Consider the following 15,583-nt stretch of genomic DNA (forward strand, 5'->3'; position numbering starts at 1 on the left):
AGGTGATCCACCCACCTCGGCCTCCCAAAGTGTTGGGATTACAGGCGTGAGCCACCGCACCCAGCCGCTTCATGTATTTTTAAGCTCTATTATTGGGTACCTGCGTGCTTAGGATTTTTGTCTTAGTGATTAACTGACTTTTTAACATTATGAAATGTCCTTCTTTGATGTTTATAGTATTCTTTGTTTTGGGAAATTAATACTTTGATATTATATGTAAACATTCTGCTTTTTTATGATTAGTGTCTGTGTGGTGTATCTTACTATATTCTTTTACTTTTAATATGCCTGTGTCTTTATATTTAAAATGAATTTCTCATATTCAGCATATAGTTGGGCCATGTTTTTTTTTTGTTTTTTTTTTTTTCTTAATCCAGCCTGACCATCTCTGCCTTTGTCATGTTTAGACCATTTATGTAATTTTTGTATGTTTGGATTTAAATCTATCATGTTGCTATTTATTTTCCATTTTTTGCTTTTGTTTGTTACCTCCTGTTTTCATGCTCTTTTTTTTTTTCTTTTTTATCTCAGTTTAGCTCCTATTATGGGTTCTTAGTTATATCTCACTAATTTGGTGAGGAGGGACCTAGGGTTTACAATAGTTATCTCTAATTTATTGCAGTCTACTATCAGAAGATATTGTACCACTTCATGTATAATGTAGGAAACTTAAAACACTATATGTTCATTTTTCACCCCCATCCTTTATGCTATTGTTGCTACAGATTTTACTTCTAAATATGTTATCATCCCCACAGCACTTGTTATTTTTGCTTTAAACAATCAACCATCTTTTAAGATTTTTTTGTTTGTTTGTTTGAGACGGAGTCTTGCTCTGTCACCCAGGCTGGAGTGCACTGGCATGATCTTGGCTCACTGCAACCTCCGCCTCCCGGGTTCAAGCAATTCTCCTGCCTCAGCCTCCAGAGTAGCTGGGACTACAGGCGCCCGCCACCACACCCAGCTAATTTTTTGTAGTTTTAATAGAGACGGGATTTCACCATGTTAGCCAAGATGGTCTCGATCTCCTGACCTCGTGATCCACCCGCCTCAGGCTCCCAAAGTGCTGGGATTACAGGCATGAGCCACCGCAGCTGGCCTTTTAAAGAAATTTTTTAATGGAAAAAAGAGAGTTTATTTTTACCCACACGTTTACCTTTTCTGTTGCCTCCCATTCCTTTGTATAAATTCTATTTCCATCTGATACATTTTCCTTTTGCTTAAAGAACTTACTTTAACATTTCATATATGCAGGTACACTGGTGACAAATACTTTCACTTGTTGTTTACTTGGGAAAGTTTTTTTTTTTTTTTTAAGGGATGGGGTCTCATTCTATATCCCAGGCTGGAATGCAGTGGCATGATCATAGCTCACTGCAGCCTTGGACTCCTAGTCTCAAGCAGTCCTCCTGACAGCTTCCCACATAGCTGACTACAGGCTTGTGCCACCATATCTGGCTAATTTTCTTTATTTTTTTAGAGATAGGTCTCATTGTGTTGCCCAGACTGGTCTTGAACTCCTGGCCTCACATAATCCTCTTGCCTCACAACCTCCTGAGTAGCTGAGATTATTACAGGTGCAAGCCACTGCGCCTGGCTCTGAAAAAGTTTTCGTTTTGCCTTCATTTTTGAAAGATATTTTTGCTGGCTAAATAATTCTATATAGGCCAGGCATAGTGTCTCACACCTGTAATCCCAGCACTTTGGGAGTCTGAGGCGGGTGGATTGCTTGAACTCAGGAGTTCAAGACCAGCCTGGCAACATGGCAACCCCTTCTCTTCAAAAATACAAAGATTAGCTGGGCATGGTGGCACGTGCCCAGTGCAACAACTTTTGGGTGGCTGAGGTGTGAGGATCATATGAGTCCAGGAGATTGAGGCTGCAGTAAGCCACAAATATGCCACTGCACTCCAGCTTGGGTGAGAATGAGACCCTGTCTCAAAAAAAAAAAAAAAAAGAAAAAAAGCTAGATTGACAGTGTCTTTCAGCACTTTAATGATGTCATTCCATTTTCTTCTGGCTTGGTTTCTGACTAGAAGTTGGAAGTCACTGATCTCCATTCTGTATCTTTTTCCTCTGGGTGCTTTTAAGATTTTCTCTTTATCATTAGTTTTCAGCAATTTGCTTATGATGTGTCTTGGTGTGGTTTTGTTTGTATTTTTCCTACTTCACATTTAAAAAATAGAAATTGTCAGAGCAATTTGAAGAAGAAGGCTAAACTTATGTTGTCTACAAGAAAGCTACTTTAACTATAAAGACACATACACCTTAAAAGTAAATGGTTAGCGAAAGATATAACACATGTTATTGGCTGAATTGTGTTCCCCTAAAATTTATATGATGTCTTAACCTCCAGTACCTCAGAATGTGACTGTATTTGGAGTTATAGGAGCTTTCAAGAGGTAAATAAGGTTAAATGAAGTCATTGGAGTAGGCCCTAATCCAATATGACTGGTGTCCTTATAACAAGAGGAGATTGGGACACACAGAGACCATGTGAAGATAAAGGGAGAAGATGACCATCTACAAGTCAAAGGAAGAAGCATCAGAATGAAACCAACCCTGCCAACACTTTGATCTTAGAATTCTAGTCTCCAGACTGTAGGGAAATTAATTTCTATTTTTTGAGCCCCCTAGTGTATGCCATACTTTGTTATGGCACCCCTAGCCCTGATGGACCATTCTAACACTAGTCAGAAGAAAGTTGGGGTAGCTGTATTAATTAGAGAGAGAGCAAACCTCAGAGCAAAGAATATTATCAGGGATAAAGAGAAGTGTTGTATAAGGATAAAGGGGCCAGTTCTCCAAGAAGACCTAACAATCCTTAATGTGTACACACCTAACAACAGAGCATCAAAACATATGAGGCAAAAAACCATAGAACTGCAAGGAAAAAATAGATGCATCCACTGTTATAGTTGGAGACTTCAGCACCCCCTATCAGTAATGGACAGATCTGGCAGGCAGCCAATTCAGTAAGAACATAGTTGAATTTAGCAGTACTATCAATCAAGTGGATATAATTGACATCTATAGAATGCTTCATCCAACAGCAGCAGAATACACATTCTTCTCAAGCTCCCAAGGAAATTACACCAAGGCAGACCACAGTCAGGGCCATAAAAGGTACCTTAAAAAATTTACAAGAGTAGAAATCATACAGCATATGCTCTCAGATTACAGTGGTATTCAGTAATGGAAAGATAGCTGAAAAATCCCAAAATATGTGGAGATTAAACAACACACCTCTAAATAACACGTAGGTCAAGAAGAAATTGCAAGATAAATTGAAATGTATTTTTTTTTAATTTTTACTTTTCATTTTTGTGGGTACATAGTAGGTTTATATATTTATGGGGAACATGTGATGTTTTGAAAAGTATTTTGAAGTAAATAAAAATGAAAACACAGCTATCAAAATTTGTGGGATGCAGTGAAAGCAGTGCTTAGAGGGAAATTTATAGCACTGAATGCATATCTTAGAAAAGGTCTAAAATCAATAGTCTAAGCTTCTACTACAGCCAACTAAGAAAAGAGCAAATTAAATTCAAAGTAAGTAGAAGAAAAGAAATAACAAAAACTAGACCAGAAATCAATGAAATTGAAAACAGGAAATCAATGGATTACATCAAGACCAAAAGCTAGTTCTTTGAAAGGATCAATAAAATGGATGAGTCTCTAGCCAGACTATGAAAAACAAAGAAGACATAATTTACTAATATCAGAAATGAAAGAGATCCCAGATCTTCACAGAATCAATACTTAATAATTATCTTTCCAAACAGAGAAACTAAGCCTAGGCAGATCCACTGGTGAATTCTACCAAACATTTGAAGAAGTTATATCAATTTTCTGTTATCTCTTCTATAAGATAAAAACAGAATGAATAACTTACTAACTCATCTATGAAGCATTACCCTAAAACCAAAACCAGACAAACACAATATAGGAAAAGAAAAATACAGACTAATAATGGCTAAGCTATGAAGTTCAATAGGTTAGGCAGATCAAATGCATTTTCAGCTTAGGATAGTTTCATTTACAACAGGTTCATCAGGATGTAACCCATTGTAATTTGAGGAGCATCTGTATTTTAAACTATTTGATTCATGCTTGAACCCGGGAGGCGGAGGTTGCAGTGAGCCAAGATCACACCATTTCTAGCCTGGGTGACAAGAACGAAACTCCATCTCAAAATAAATAAGTAAATATATGGTTTTTCTTTTTTTTTTTTTTTTTTTTGAGACGGAGTCTCACTCTTGTTACCCAGGCTGGAGTAGTGCAATGGCGCAATCTCGGCTCACTGCAACCTCCACCTCCTGGGTGCAAGCTATTCTCCTGTCACAGCCTCCTGAGTAGCTGGGATTACAGGTGCCTGCCACCACGCTCAGCTGATTTTTGTATTTTTAGTAGAGACTGGGTTTCTGCTTGTTGGCCAGGCTGCTCTCAAACTCCGGACCTCATGATCCACCTGCCTCAACCTCCCAAAGATCTGGGATTATAGGCGTGAGCCACTGCACCCGGCCATGTATGGTCTTATTATTGCCCTTATGTTTAGCAATTTCATGATTTCTAAAATATTTTAAAATGTAATAATGTGCCAATAAAATGTAGTAACTCTGAAATTTTAAAAAAAATCCTCGACAAAATATTAGCAAATTAAATCCAACAATGTATGAAAAGAATTATACAGTGTGACCAAGTGAGATTTATGCCAGGTATGCAAGGCTGGTTCAGCATTCAGAAATCAATCAGTGTAATCCATCACATCAGGGGGCTATAGAAGACAAATCACATGCTTATATCAATGGATGCAGTAAAAGCATTTGACAAAATCCAACACCCATTCATGATAAAAACTCTCAGCAAACAAGGGATAGAGAGGCTTTTCCTCAACTTCATAAAGAAAAATGCAAATTAAAATTATAGTAAAATACTACTACAAACCTACCAAAATAAATGTAAAAGATTGGTAATATCAATTTTTGGTGAAGATGTGGAGTAACAAACTCTGATAAACTGTTGGTGTGAGTATAAATTGGCATGACTTTTAAAAAATTGTTTCATAGTATCTTCTAAAGCCAAACATACACCTACCCCGTGGCCCAGCAAGTCTACTCCTAGTTGAAATGGGTGCATATATTCAGCAAAAGACACGTACATAAATGTTCCTAGCAGCTTTGTTTTATAATAGCCATAAACTATAATCAGCCCCTATGTCCACCAACAAGAGAATAGATGGATTGTAGTATATTCATACAGTGGAATATCAACCAGTAATAAAAAAGAATGAACTACTGTTTTACATGCAGCAACATAGAAGAATCTTATAATGTTGACTAAAAGAAGCCAGGCATGAGCTGGGCTCAGTGGCTCATGTCTGTAATACCAGCACTTTGGGAGGCTGAGGCCGGCAGATTGCCTGAGCTCAGCAGTTGGAGACCAGCCTGGGCAACACGGTGGAATCCCGTCTTTACTAAAATACAAAAAATTAGCCAAGCATGGCGGGGGGCATCTGTAGTCCCAGCTACTTGGGAGGCTGAGGCAGGAGAATCACTTGAACCTGGGAGGCGGAAGTTGCAGTGAGCCGAGATTGCACCACTGCACTCCAGCCTGAGCGACAGAGCAAGACTCCATCTCCAAAAAAAAAAAAAACCAGGCATGGCTGGGCACAGTAGCTAAGGCCTGTAATCCCAACACTTTGGGAGGCCGAGGTGGGCAGATCACGAGGTCAGGAGATCGAGACCATCCTGGCCAACATGGTGAAACCCCGTCTCTACTAAAAATACAAAAATTAGCTGGGTGTGGTGGCACGTGCCTGTAATCCCAGGTACTCAGGAGACTGAGGCAGGAGAATCGCTTGAACCCAGGAGGCAGAGGTTGCAGTGAGCCAAGATCGCGCCACTGCACTCCACCCTGGGCGACAGAGCAAGACTCTGTCTCAAAAAAAAAAAAAAGCCAGACACAAAAGAATACATACTATATGATTATATTTATATGAAATTCAATAAGAGACTAAACAAATTAATAACAATAACAACATTGGGCCAGGCACAGTGGCCCACACCTATAATCTCAGAGCTTTGGGAGGCCAAGGCAGAAGGACTGCTTGGTCTTGAGTTCAAGACCAGCCTGGGCAACAAAAAGACCTAATCTCTACAAAAAAAAAAAAAAAAAGCCAGGTGTGGTGGCATGAGCCTATAGTCCTCACTACTTGGGAGGCTTAAGCAGGAAAATCACTTGAGCCCAGGAGTTTGAGGTTACAGTGAGCTATGATCACACTACCGCATTCTAGCCTAGGCGACAAAGCAAGACTCTGTCTCTAAAAAAAATGATGATGATGACGCCTGTAATCCCAGCACTTTGGGAGGCCGAGGCGGGCGGATCACGAGGTCAGGAGATCAAGACCATCCTGGCTAACACGATGAAACCCCGTCTCTACTAAAAATTCAAAAAATTAGCCAGGTGTGGTGGCAGGCGCCTGTAGTCCCAGCTACTCGGGAGGCTGAGGCAGGAGAACGGCGTGAACCCGGGAGGCAGAGCTTGCGGTGAGCTGAGATGGCACCACTGCACTCCAGCAGGGGCGAAAGAGCGAGACTCTGTCTCAAAAAAAAAAGAAAAAAAAATGATGATGATGAAGATGATGATGATAAAATTGGAGTGGAGGTAACATTGTTTAGTAAGGGGTGTGAGATTGTTTTCCAGTATGCTGGGAACATTCTACATCTTCATCAGGGTGGTAACTGCCAGTGGTGTGCTAGAACAGGCTCATACTCACTTATGAGAGCCAACTATTAGATATTCATGAATTTTGCCAGCGGTTGACTATGACTAGCTTATAATTGGCCATGATAGGAGTTTTTAATGCCGTGGAAATCTACCGATGGTTTTACAAAGTAGCAAAGTTTGGTTGATAAACATTTATCAGCATACTGCTTCTTATTGCTCACCAATCCTTGACCTCTGATTGTAGAAGGAACTTAGAAGATAAAAACCAGGGAGGTAGTAAGGAATGCTCTCATCCACCCTACGCCAAAAAGGGTTGGCCATGAGAAACTATTAATAGCATGCTATTTAGCATGTCTTGGCCAAAGAGTATTGCTTTGTTTACAGCTGCCTAGTATTTGACTTTTCCATGCTGCCTTTAGCCGAAGTAAATTTTCTCTATTTTTTTAATTTATTTATTTTTATTTTATTTTTTTTTAGATGGAGTCTCACTCTGTTGCCCAGGCTGGAGTGCAGTGGAGTGATCTCGGCTCACTGCAACCTCCACCTCCCAGGTTCAAGCAATTCTTCTGCCTCAGCCTCCCAAGTAGCTGGGACTATAGGCACATGCCACCAGCCCGGCTAATTTTTTGTATTTTTAGTAGAAATGGGGTTTCACCATGTTAGCCAGGATGGTCTCGATCTCCTGACCTCGTGATCCGCACGCCTCAGGCTCCCAAAGTGCTGGGATTACAGGTGTGAGCCACTGCACCCAGCCTCTTTATAACAGCAAACCATAGCCGTTCCGTAGACTCCTTTTGACATGTTGCTGAATTTGTGTCCTATTGATTTTGAGTAGTTCAAGTTCCTACCCTTTTTGTTTCTACTTCTTTAGGAGCATTCCGGAAGAGTTTTTCGACTACAGTTTGATGAATTCCAGATTGTCAGTAGTTCACATGATGACACAATCCTCATCTGGGACTTCCTAAATGATCCAGCTGCCCAAGCTGAACCCCCCCGTTCCCCTTCTCGAACATACACCTACATCTCCAGATAAATAACCATACACTGACCTCATACTTGCCCAGGTATCGAAATCGATTATGTACATAACACTGTGGGTAGGAGACGGAATATTAGCTGTAAGGTGTTGCTAGTTCATGGAGCTTTCTCCTGCCGTTTGGGTCACCAACTCCTGTAAAGCCGAGGAAGCAGACAATGTGAGACAGGGCTGAAGCTGCCACAGTGTGGACAGTGCCTTTCACCAAGGTAGCCAGCCTCAGTTCTAGATGATTCTAGGGTCCTACTTGTGTGGTAAGCCTAGTCATTCCTGCCCTAGTTATCTAGTAGTACTGTTATGAAAATAAAATGAGATTTGAATCAGTTTGAAAACTAAGTACTGTAATGACCCAAAGGCCTGTGATGTTTAAGTTCCCAGATCAAACAGTACCTACAATAGAGACCTTTCAAGCCAAGTAAACAGTCTGATGTCTAATGTGTGAATGGAAACATCTCTTGGTGAAAGTTCACACTGACATATAAATAAAAGGGCAGATTTTAAAAGGAATATAAAAAGTAGCTTTTATATCCCTATCCCTATTCCTCAACCCTCCAAAAAGAGGACCTGTCTTTTGACCTCTGACCTCCACATGTCCTCCCACTCAAGTCTCCAACCTCTCTCTCAGGCAGGGGAAGATCCTAAAATACCCAGGTGGTCCATACATATTGTGGTATATTCAGATCATACCTGGTGTTCTAACCAGTTCGAATACACTAGGTTGTTACCAGTTTGAGAAGGCTGCCCTAGCTGCTGAGGAGCGTTGCTGTCAGGATTTGCCACGTGTGCCTCAGTTCTCGTGGTGGAAGTACATGTTCGCTACACGTTTCTGCATCTCTCTTTGCAGTGTTCCGCTGAGGACAGTGATTCACGCCCAGCTGGGCTGTCCTCAGCACCTCTTTCTCTCACAGAGGACACGGTTCGTCATTCCTCAGCCAGGTCGCACAGGCTGTGTGCCCTTAGACAAGTAACTTCCCAGAGCCTGAATCTCTTGATGAGTAACGTGAGGGGCAGCACTCACCTCACGGAACCCTGTGAAGGCTGTGTGGAGATACTGCATGGAAAATTCCTAGTGCTTAGCACAGTGGCGAATACATAATATGCCCTCAGGAAAAACTGGTCATGAGTATTAATATTGCAATCTCCATATACCTACCCCCTCCTTTGCCCAAAATTTTCTCTTCCTTAGACTTCCATGTTACTTTGCCATTTTTAATATTCTTCCTGACTCTCTGATTATTTGTGCTTCTTTCCCCCTCACTCCCAAGAGTCTGTTGCTGACTTTTCTTATTATTTTTATTTTATTTTATTTTATTTTATTTTATTTTATTTTATTTTATTTTATTTCTTGAGACAGGGCTTCACTCCTGTCACCCAAGCTGGAGTGCAGTGGCACAATGTCAGCTCATTGCAACCTCCACCTCCTGGGCTCAAGTGATTCTCCTGCCTCAGCCTCCTGAGTACCACGGGCACACAACACCATGACCAGCTAATTGTTTGTATTTTTTTTTTTTTTTGGAGAGATGGAGTTTCACCATGTTGCCCAGGCTGGTCTCGAACTCCTGAGCTCAAGTGATCCTCCCAAGGCCTCCCTTGGCCTCCCAAAGTTACTGGGATTACAGGTGTGAGCCACCGCACCCGGCCTGTCTCTGGCTTTTCTTCCTTATCTGAGTTCCTTCTTAGGCTGCCTTCTCTATTCCCAAGGCTTCAGATCTCATCTCATTGCAGAAGACTCAAATTTCTGTCTCCAGTCCAAGCCTCTGCCTTAATCTCCAGGCCACATTTCCAGCTGCCATCCACACAGCTGTCCTTGAAGATAGCAAGAGCACTTCTAGTGCTCACATCCTCAACTGCACTGTCCCCTCCTTTACACTGCTGGTACCCTGCAGCCACACAGCCAGGCCAGCTTTCCTTGATTCCCCCACTTCTGTTACTGGCACCGCCATGCTCATGGCCACTCAAAAGGCAGGGCCCACAGACCATCCCCCACCCCTGCCCTGCCATTCTACAGGGCAGGTGAAAGCTATGCCAACCGTGGGCACTCTCAGCCTCAAGACATCAGAGTCACTCTGCTTGAACACCACAGCCCTAAGCATGTCAGCAAGCCCTGCCTTTAGTATAACTTCCCCCATCAGGCCAGGTCACCTTTGACAGAAGCTCCTGCGTGGCATAGGCAGAGAGCAGGCATTAGGAAGGACCCCTAAGCCTTTTCCCCATTGGCAGCTAAGTGAATGCTCTTTTCTCTTCAAGCAAGTAAGAAATATCGAAAAAGGGGCTAATGACTATTTGCTCTGTTTTCACACAGGACCCATTAAAGTTGCGGTATTTAACGTATCTGCCAATACCAGGATGAGCAACAACAGTAACAATCAAACTACTGCCCAGTTTCCCTGGACTAGCCGAGGAGCAGGGCTTTGAGACTCCTGTTGGGACACAGTTGGTCTGCAGTCGGCCCAGGACGGTCTACTCAGCACAACTGACTGCTTCAGTGCTGCTATCAGAAGATGTCTTCTATCTTTTGTGAATGATTGGAACTTTTAAACCTCCCCTCCTCTCCTCCTTTCACCTCTGCACCTAGTTTTTTCCCGTTGGTTCCAGACAAAGGTGACTTATAAATATATTTAGTGTTTTGCCAGAATCTCTCTTGCTTTGCCATTAAGCAGAAGAACTAGTTTCCCTGTATAGCCTGCTGGGAGAGACCCACTTCTAGGGTATGGGGGATGCAGCTTCAAGCCCAGTGCCCTGTTAACTGCAGGAATGCCTAGCACCTGGCCAGAGCAGCCCAGCCCCAATATGCTTAGGAGGAGACAGAGTTCTCTCTGTATAGCCTCTGGGGCAAGAAAAAGAAAACACAAGAATGTATACACTGGAAGATTTGGGCCTCCTGCCTGCCTTCTCTTTGTTTCTGTTCCTCTTCCCATCTACTCCCCTACGCCCCTTCAACCTTTTTTCTCTGTCTGCTTCACCTGAGAAGAAAGTGTATGAAGAGAGTGTCCTCCTCTAGCATGAGCCAGATCAGCCAGAAAATGCAACACTTGGAAGAGTTAAATGCTGTTCAGTGAAGATTTCAGCCCCAGGCCTTTGCTGCAAGTAACCCTGTGGCAACAGTGGATTCTCAGACATGATACTCTCATCATATTTGCAACTCTTCTCTTTCTTCCACACACCCAAGAGGAGGATTGGTGGTAGGGGGCAGGCAGAGGGGGTGGGGAGAAGTTTCCTGGGCTCCATCAATGGCTGCATCTTTTCTGGACTCAGCAGTCTCCTTGATTCCATGTAGAGTGTGGAAAGGAGTTGCTGATTGCATTTCCTCTCATTAACAATTGGGTGTGTAATAAAAAGCATTGTACTTCATCTTAAATCACTGGTAAGGCTCAGCCTACAGAAAGATTTGAAATGGCCAGAGCCAATCGCTTGGTGCATTCTGCGTAATGGTTTCCATCTCCGATTTCCTCATCAGGGCCTGTGAATACCCAGGTGCCTGTATCTTTGCCAAGACCGTGATCAAGGTAGCTTAAGAGAGATGGTCAGGAGAAAACACTGTTTTTGTTTTTTTGTTGTTGTTTTGTTTTGTTTTGGCCAGTTAAATATCATCTCTCAAATATTGATCTCACCGTGTCAACCTTGCACTGCAGAACCTTCCTTCTGCTTCTCCCACACCCAGTATTTGCAGAAGGGCAAAGCTGCTTAAGAGAGAGGATCAGGGTGAAGTTTGGCACACAGGGTTTATTAATGGGGCAAAAACTGCCTTTTCTTCCTCCTCCTGACCTTATTTTGCTCTTCACTCTCCCCAGCCAATAAAGCGTCTGTGGCGATTGGTGAACAGCATAAACAGCTGGACCTCAGCAAGGGTCAGGCAAACCCAGTCACTCGGAAGGCAGCTGTGTGAGCTGCCAAGCTAGTGGGCTTCAGGTGCAAGGGTACCTGTGCCACACCAACCTGGGAGCACACAGAATACTATTAATGTGCACCCAGCTGGTCTCCCCAGGCAAGAAGGTATCCTCTTCCCAAGGTGTACCCACTGAATGTTGTTACTACATATTGAGAGTCATTTTATGCATATGCATTCTACCTTTCCTGCTTTATGAGTATTTTTAAGCTTTTAGTTCAAGGTTATATTCAGAAAATATTTCCCAGTATAATGATACATCGTAGCCTAGGAAATATTTTCTCAATGTAATTCCCTTCCCAGCTACCCAAATGCTACAGAGAAATGTTTTCTACTTGGCCACTATCAGGGTTTGTCATCTATTGTGTTGACTATTAATGGCTTTTTGATTGGGTAAGGATTTTGCTATAGATGAAGGTAGAGGGCTGTCAGCCCTGAAAAACACACAGGTCAGACATTTAAAAGGCATGGGTTTCGAGCTGTCTCAAAATATTGCCCAATAGCCATAATTTTACCAGCCTTTCTGTCATATGCTGCTATTACAAAGTGGAAGCTGTTGAATGTTTATTGGTGCCCAGGGTTTTGCTCTCCAATCTAGGTTCAGTTGAAGGAATATTGTTTCTAAGACTGTTTTGAAACATGTCCAGTACATCACAAAGGAGATCGGGGCGACCCCTGCAGATGTGGAGCCATTAGCCCAGTTGAGGATATTCTCCAAGTTGTCCTCTCTGCTGCTGATGGAAATGGGAATGAAGTTAAGTGGTCTGAAAAACTTGAATCGTTCACATTTCTCAGCTCTGGGGGTCATTTACCAGTTTGTTGTAGAAGAAATAATCAGGTAAGTTAAAAGTTCATTTCCAGAGAAGGTAAACCCCACTTACCATCTCTGCATGATTTCAGTGGGAATTGATTATCACTAATCCCCAACTGGGCTAGAATAAATGTAAAGTTTGACCTTTTTAAAATGAAAAGAGAGACAAAGTCTCAGCACATTCCAAGGAGTGGTAGAAACAGAGCTGAAGGTGTCCCCATTGTAGATTAGTCTCTTCTCACTAAAATTTACTTTCCGACGTAGGGCCTAAAGGAAACCTTTCTTAAAGACAGGCTGAAACCCCTTCAAAGGCAGATGAGGAGGTACAGACACGTGACCTTTTGGTGCACACTGGAGCTACTTGGACAAGACCAGCATGCCTTGCTGCACGTGTGTGTATTTCACTGCTGAGAACATCCTTTAACTTGGTGTGCAATTTGAAAGGATGTGAATCATGGATGGAAGCCCATTTGTACATGTCCCTTGGCAAAATTCTTTCTGGTGTCTCCTAACTTCAGAGACAGGGACTCTTTTTGGATCTCTATTGACAAGTAATAAAAGTCTGGCCCTCATAACTTGTTTCTGAACTAGAAAAGTCTGTGAGACCCCTACATCATTCTGGTTTTTTTGCTTGAGTAAGAACAATCCTTTTTTATTTTTCTTCTGTACAGTCTAAAGCTACAGAGAAAAAAAATGCACTCTTCCCTTGCCGGCTCCTGGTGCCATTGGTCTGAACAGCTGTAGTTGGTCTACTCCTTACTTAGCACTTGATTGTGTGGGGAAACAAAGGTGGGAGGGGTGGGGAATACTGGAAATAATCAGGGCAATTTTTTTCTTTCCCATAATTGGACTAGATACCTTGGTACTGTTGACCTTCTCAGCATCTCCCTTTTGCCTTAGACGGCAACACCCTCCAGTCTGTAGCAGAGCAGTCCAACCCAGATTAGTGCAGCCCGGAGGCTTAGGGTGCAGCCTCCCTGGTCTTCCTCCACACAGTGGTTCACCAACAGACCAGACCTCCTTTAACCACAATGTCAACATAGTATCGGAAAGAGAGCCATTTCTTAGGGGAATAAAACTGAGTTTCGCTTCTTTAGCTCATCTGTGGTGTCAGAATCCTTGGAGCTGAAGAGAGAAATCAAAAGAGCATGATGATGGCTGCCTGGTTTCAGGTGGAACTTAATGCATTGATCTTTAGAAGCTCCTTCTGTTGGAAGTTGAGTACCTGTGATCTAAAATGTCCTGGAGGCAGATGACATCTAAAATATGTGCTTTCCAACCAGCACAGCTGGCGCTCTTAGCTCCTGATTGGTTGTGTGTTTTATTAAGGATCAGTGCAGTTAAGTCGTATTTTAAAGTGTTACCTCCCCTCCTAACCCTTCCCCTTCTTGGACACTGAAGGAAAAGGCCAACTAGGGTGTTAGCCCTCTGGGCACCAAGGAAACTAACAGCTTTCTCAAAGCGGTGACCACTCAGGCCAGCCCAGACAAATCTGAGGGATGGCCAGTGCACTCCAACGATGGGACAGGCCTAGCAACACATGTAAGCTTCCCTGAGAGCTTTCAGCTGGTTCACCTCTTTGTTCTCTAGACTCTTAAGTACTGACTGCTTTGACTTTTGTGGTTATGTTATGGTGATGTGTAGTCAGTGTACCAATATGTTCACAACCTAGGATCATGATAATAGAGTGTGTTTTGGGTTTTTTTTAACTGTTCAGAAAAAAAGTAAATTACAAATATAAGATTAAAGTGAATTTTCTAAGCGTCTTGTCTCCTTGCCCCAGCATCCAGAAGGACAGTACACTTTTCAGTATACAGACTGAGGGAGTGCAGAGGTAGAATACCTTTGCAGATAATCTGACATGAGAAAACAAGATTGAGAGAAAGCAGGGCTGGACGCTGTGGATGAGTGTGGGGTCCCTGGCTTACGCCTACTGTTCCATGTTGAGTTAAATTGAAGCCAAAGTCATGTCTCATTTGTGCATTGGTCACCTTAGCCAACCACAGCCCAACCTGAATGCAGAATTTACATTTTTCTCTGCCCCTCAGCTGTGAAAAAAGACTTGAGTTTCCCCTACATCCCATTTGATCAGTTTATAGGCAAGCAAGCTCACATCTGGGAGCAATTTCCAGAGGGACTCCAACAAGCTGTAAGAATGAAGGCACCCTTGACTATCTGGGATATGACATTGCAGTTCTTGAGTGAAACCCCCCTTCCCTCCTTCAGCCAAACCTGGAGAGGTACAAGGTTGCAGGCAGTGGCCGAATGGGACTATCTCTCCCCGTTGGCCCTGTACCCCTCCCCTCTCTAGTGTCACAAACAGGATCCTTGTCAAAATTGACCCATCCTTCTTTTAGATCTATGGGCTTTTTGTATTAATAACCCTTCCACATGACCAAGGCTCTCTGGCTTCCATCAGCCTTGTAGTCTCATTGTCTTGTCTGGACTGACCACTGGCCATGAGCAATCTCAGACTGTGGTCAATATCAGGGCCGCTGTGCAGAACCCTCCCTACTAGAGCTGGAAGAATGTCAGAGCATCAGGTCTGACATTGCCATCAACCCTTGGCAGATGAGGAAACTGAGGAGGAAGAAAAGGGACCCACATTGCCCAAAACTACACTGAAGAATCCTCCCTAACAACTAAGGGCAGGCAGCACCCAAGAGAGAGAAGGAAGGGAGGGAGGTGTCAGAGGAACCACTGTGGGGCCACTGGTATCTGCTCAGTTAATATTCCTCACCAGCTGGGCTCCTGAGCAGAGGCTGAGCCTAAGAGTTTGTGGACCTCACCCTCAAACTGTGTCAGATCTCTTCCCCAGGAAGGGTGTGGTCTAGGGCCTGCCCTGGCAAGTCTCAACCCTATAGCCGTGGTTTCCTACTGCCAGGCTGGGCCAGGAATCCCTCCCTGCTTTAAACCTATAGCTGTGCCACCATCAGCAATGACTAAGGGGAGGAGATCTCTCTTCTTCCTGATTGGCTCTTGCCAATTAAGAGCATTTTATTAGGCTGCTAATTAAAGGCACTTCGTTAGCAGCAGGAGAGGCCAAGTGGGTGCCTGGTGAGACGGAGCTGAAGCCTGGAGAAATTGTTTTCGTCCCCCCATGGAAGCAGAGCCTCTCAGG

General features: G+C 43.2%; 1 protein-coding gene across 16 annotated transcripts in view; it reads left to right on the forward strand.

Annotated features, from left to right (window-relative positions):
- BTRC (beta-transducin repeat containing E3 ubiquitin protein ligase) overlaps positions 1-14,215 on the forward strand; it is a 201,387-nt gene extending 187,172 nt beyond the window's left edge. For 14 of the 16 annotated variants that reach the window (XM_063781063.1, XM_063781064.1, XM_016919160.4 and 11 more), the window contains 2 exons: positions 7,601-7,793; positions 10,068-14,215. In XM_063781063.1, the coding sequence (XP_063637133.1) occupies positions 7,601-7,762 (162 nt within the window). In that variant the 3' untranslated portion in view covers positions 7,763-7,793; positions 10,068-14,215. The remainder of the gene's footprint in view (positions 1-7,600; positions 7,794-10,067) is intronic. The other 2 variants (XR_010146683.1, XR_010146682.1) reach the window with 1 other exon arrangement.
- The last annotated feature ends 1,368 nt before the right edge of the window (positions 14,216-15,583 follow it).

The sequence above is a fragment of the Pan troglodytes genome, chromosome 8 (genome assembly GCF_028858775.2).
Source record: "Pan troglodytes isolate AG18354 chromosome 8, NHGRI_mPanTro3-v2.0_pri, whole genome shotgun sequence".
Lineage (NCBI taxonomy): Eukaryota > Metazoa > Chordata > Mammalia > Primates > Hominidae > Pan > Pan troglodytes.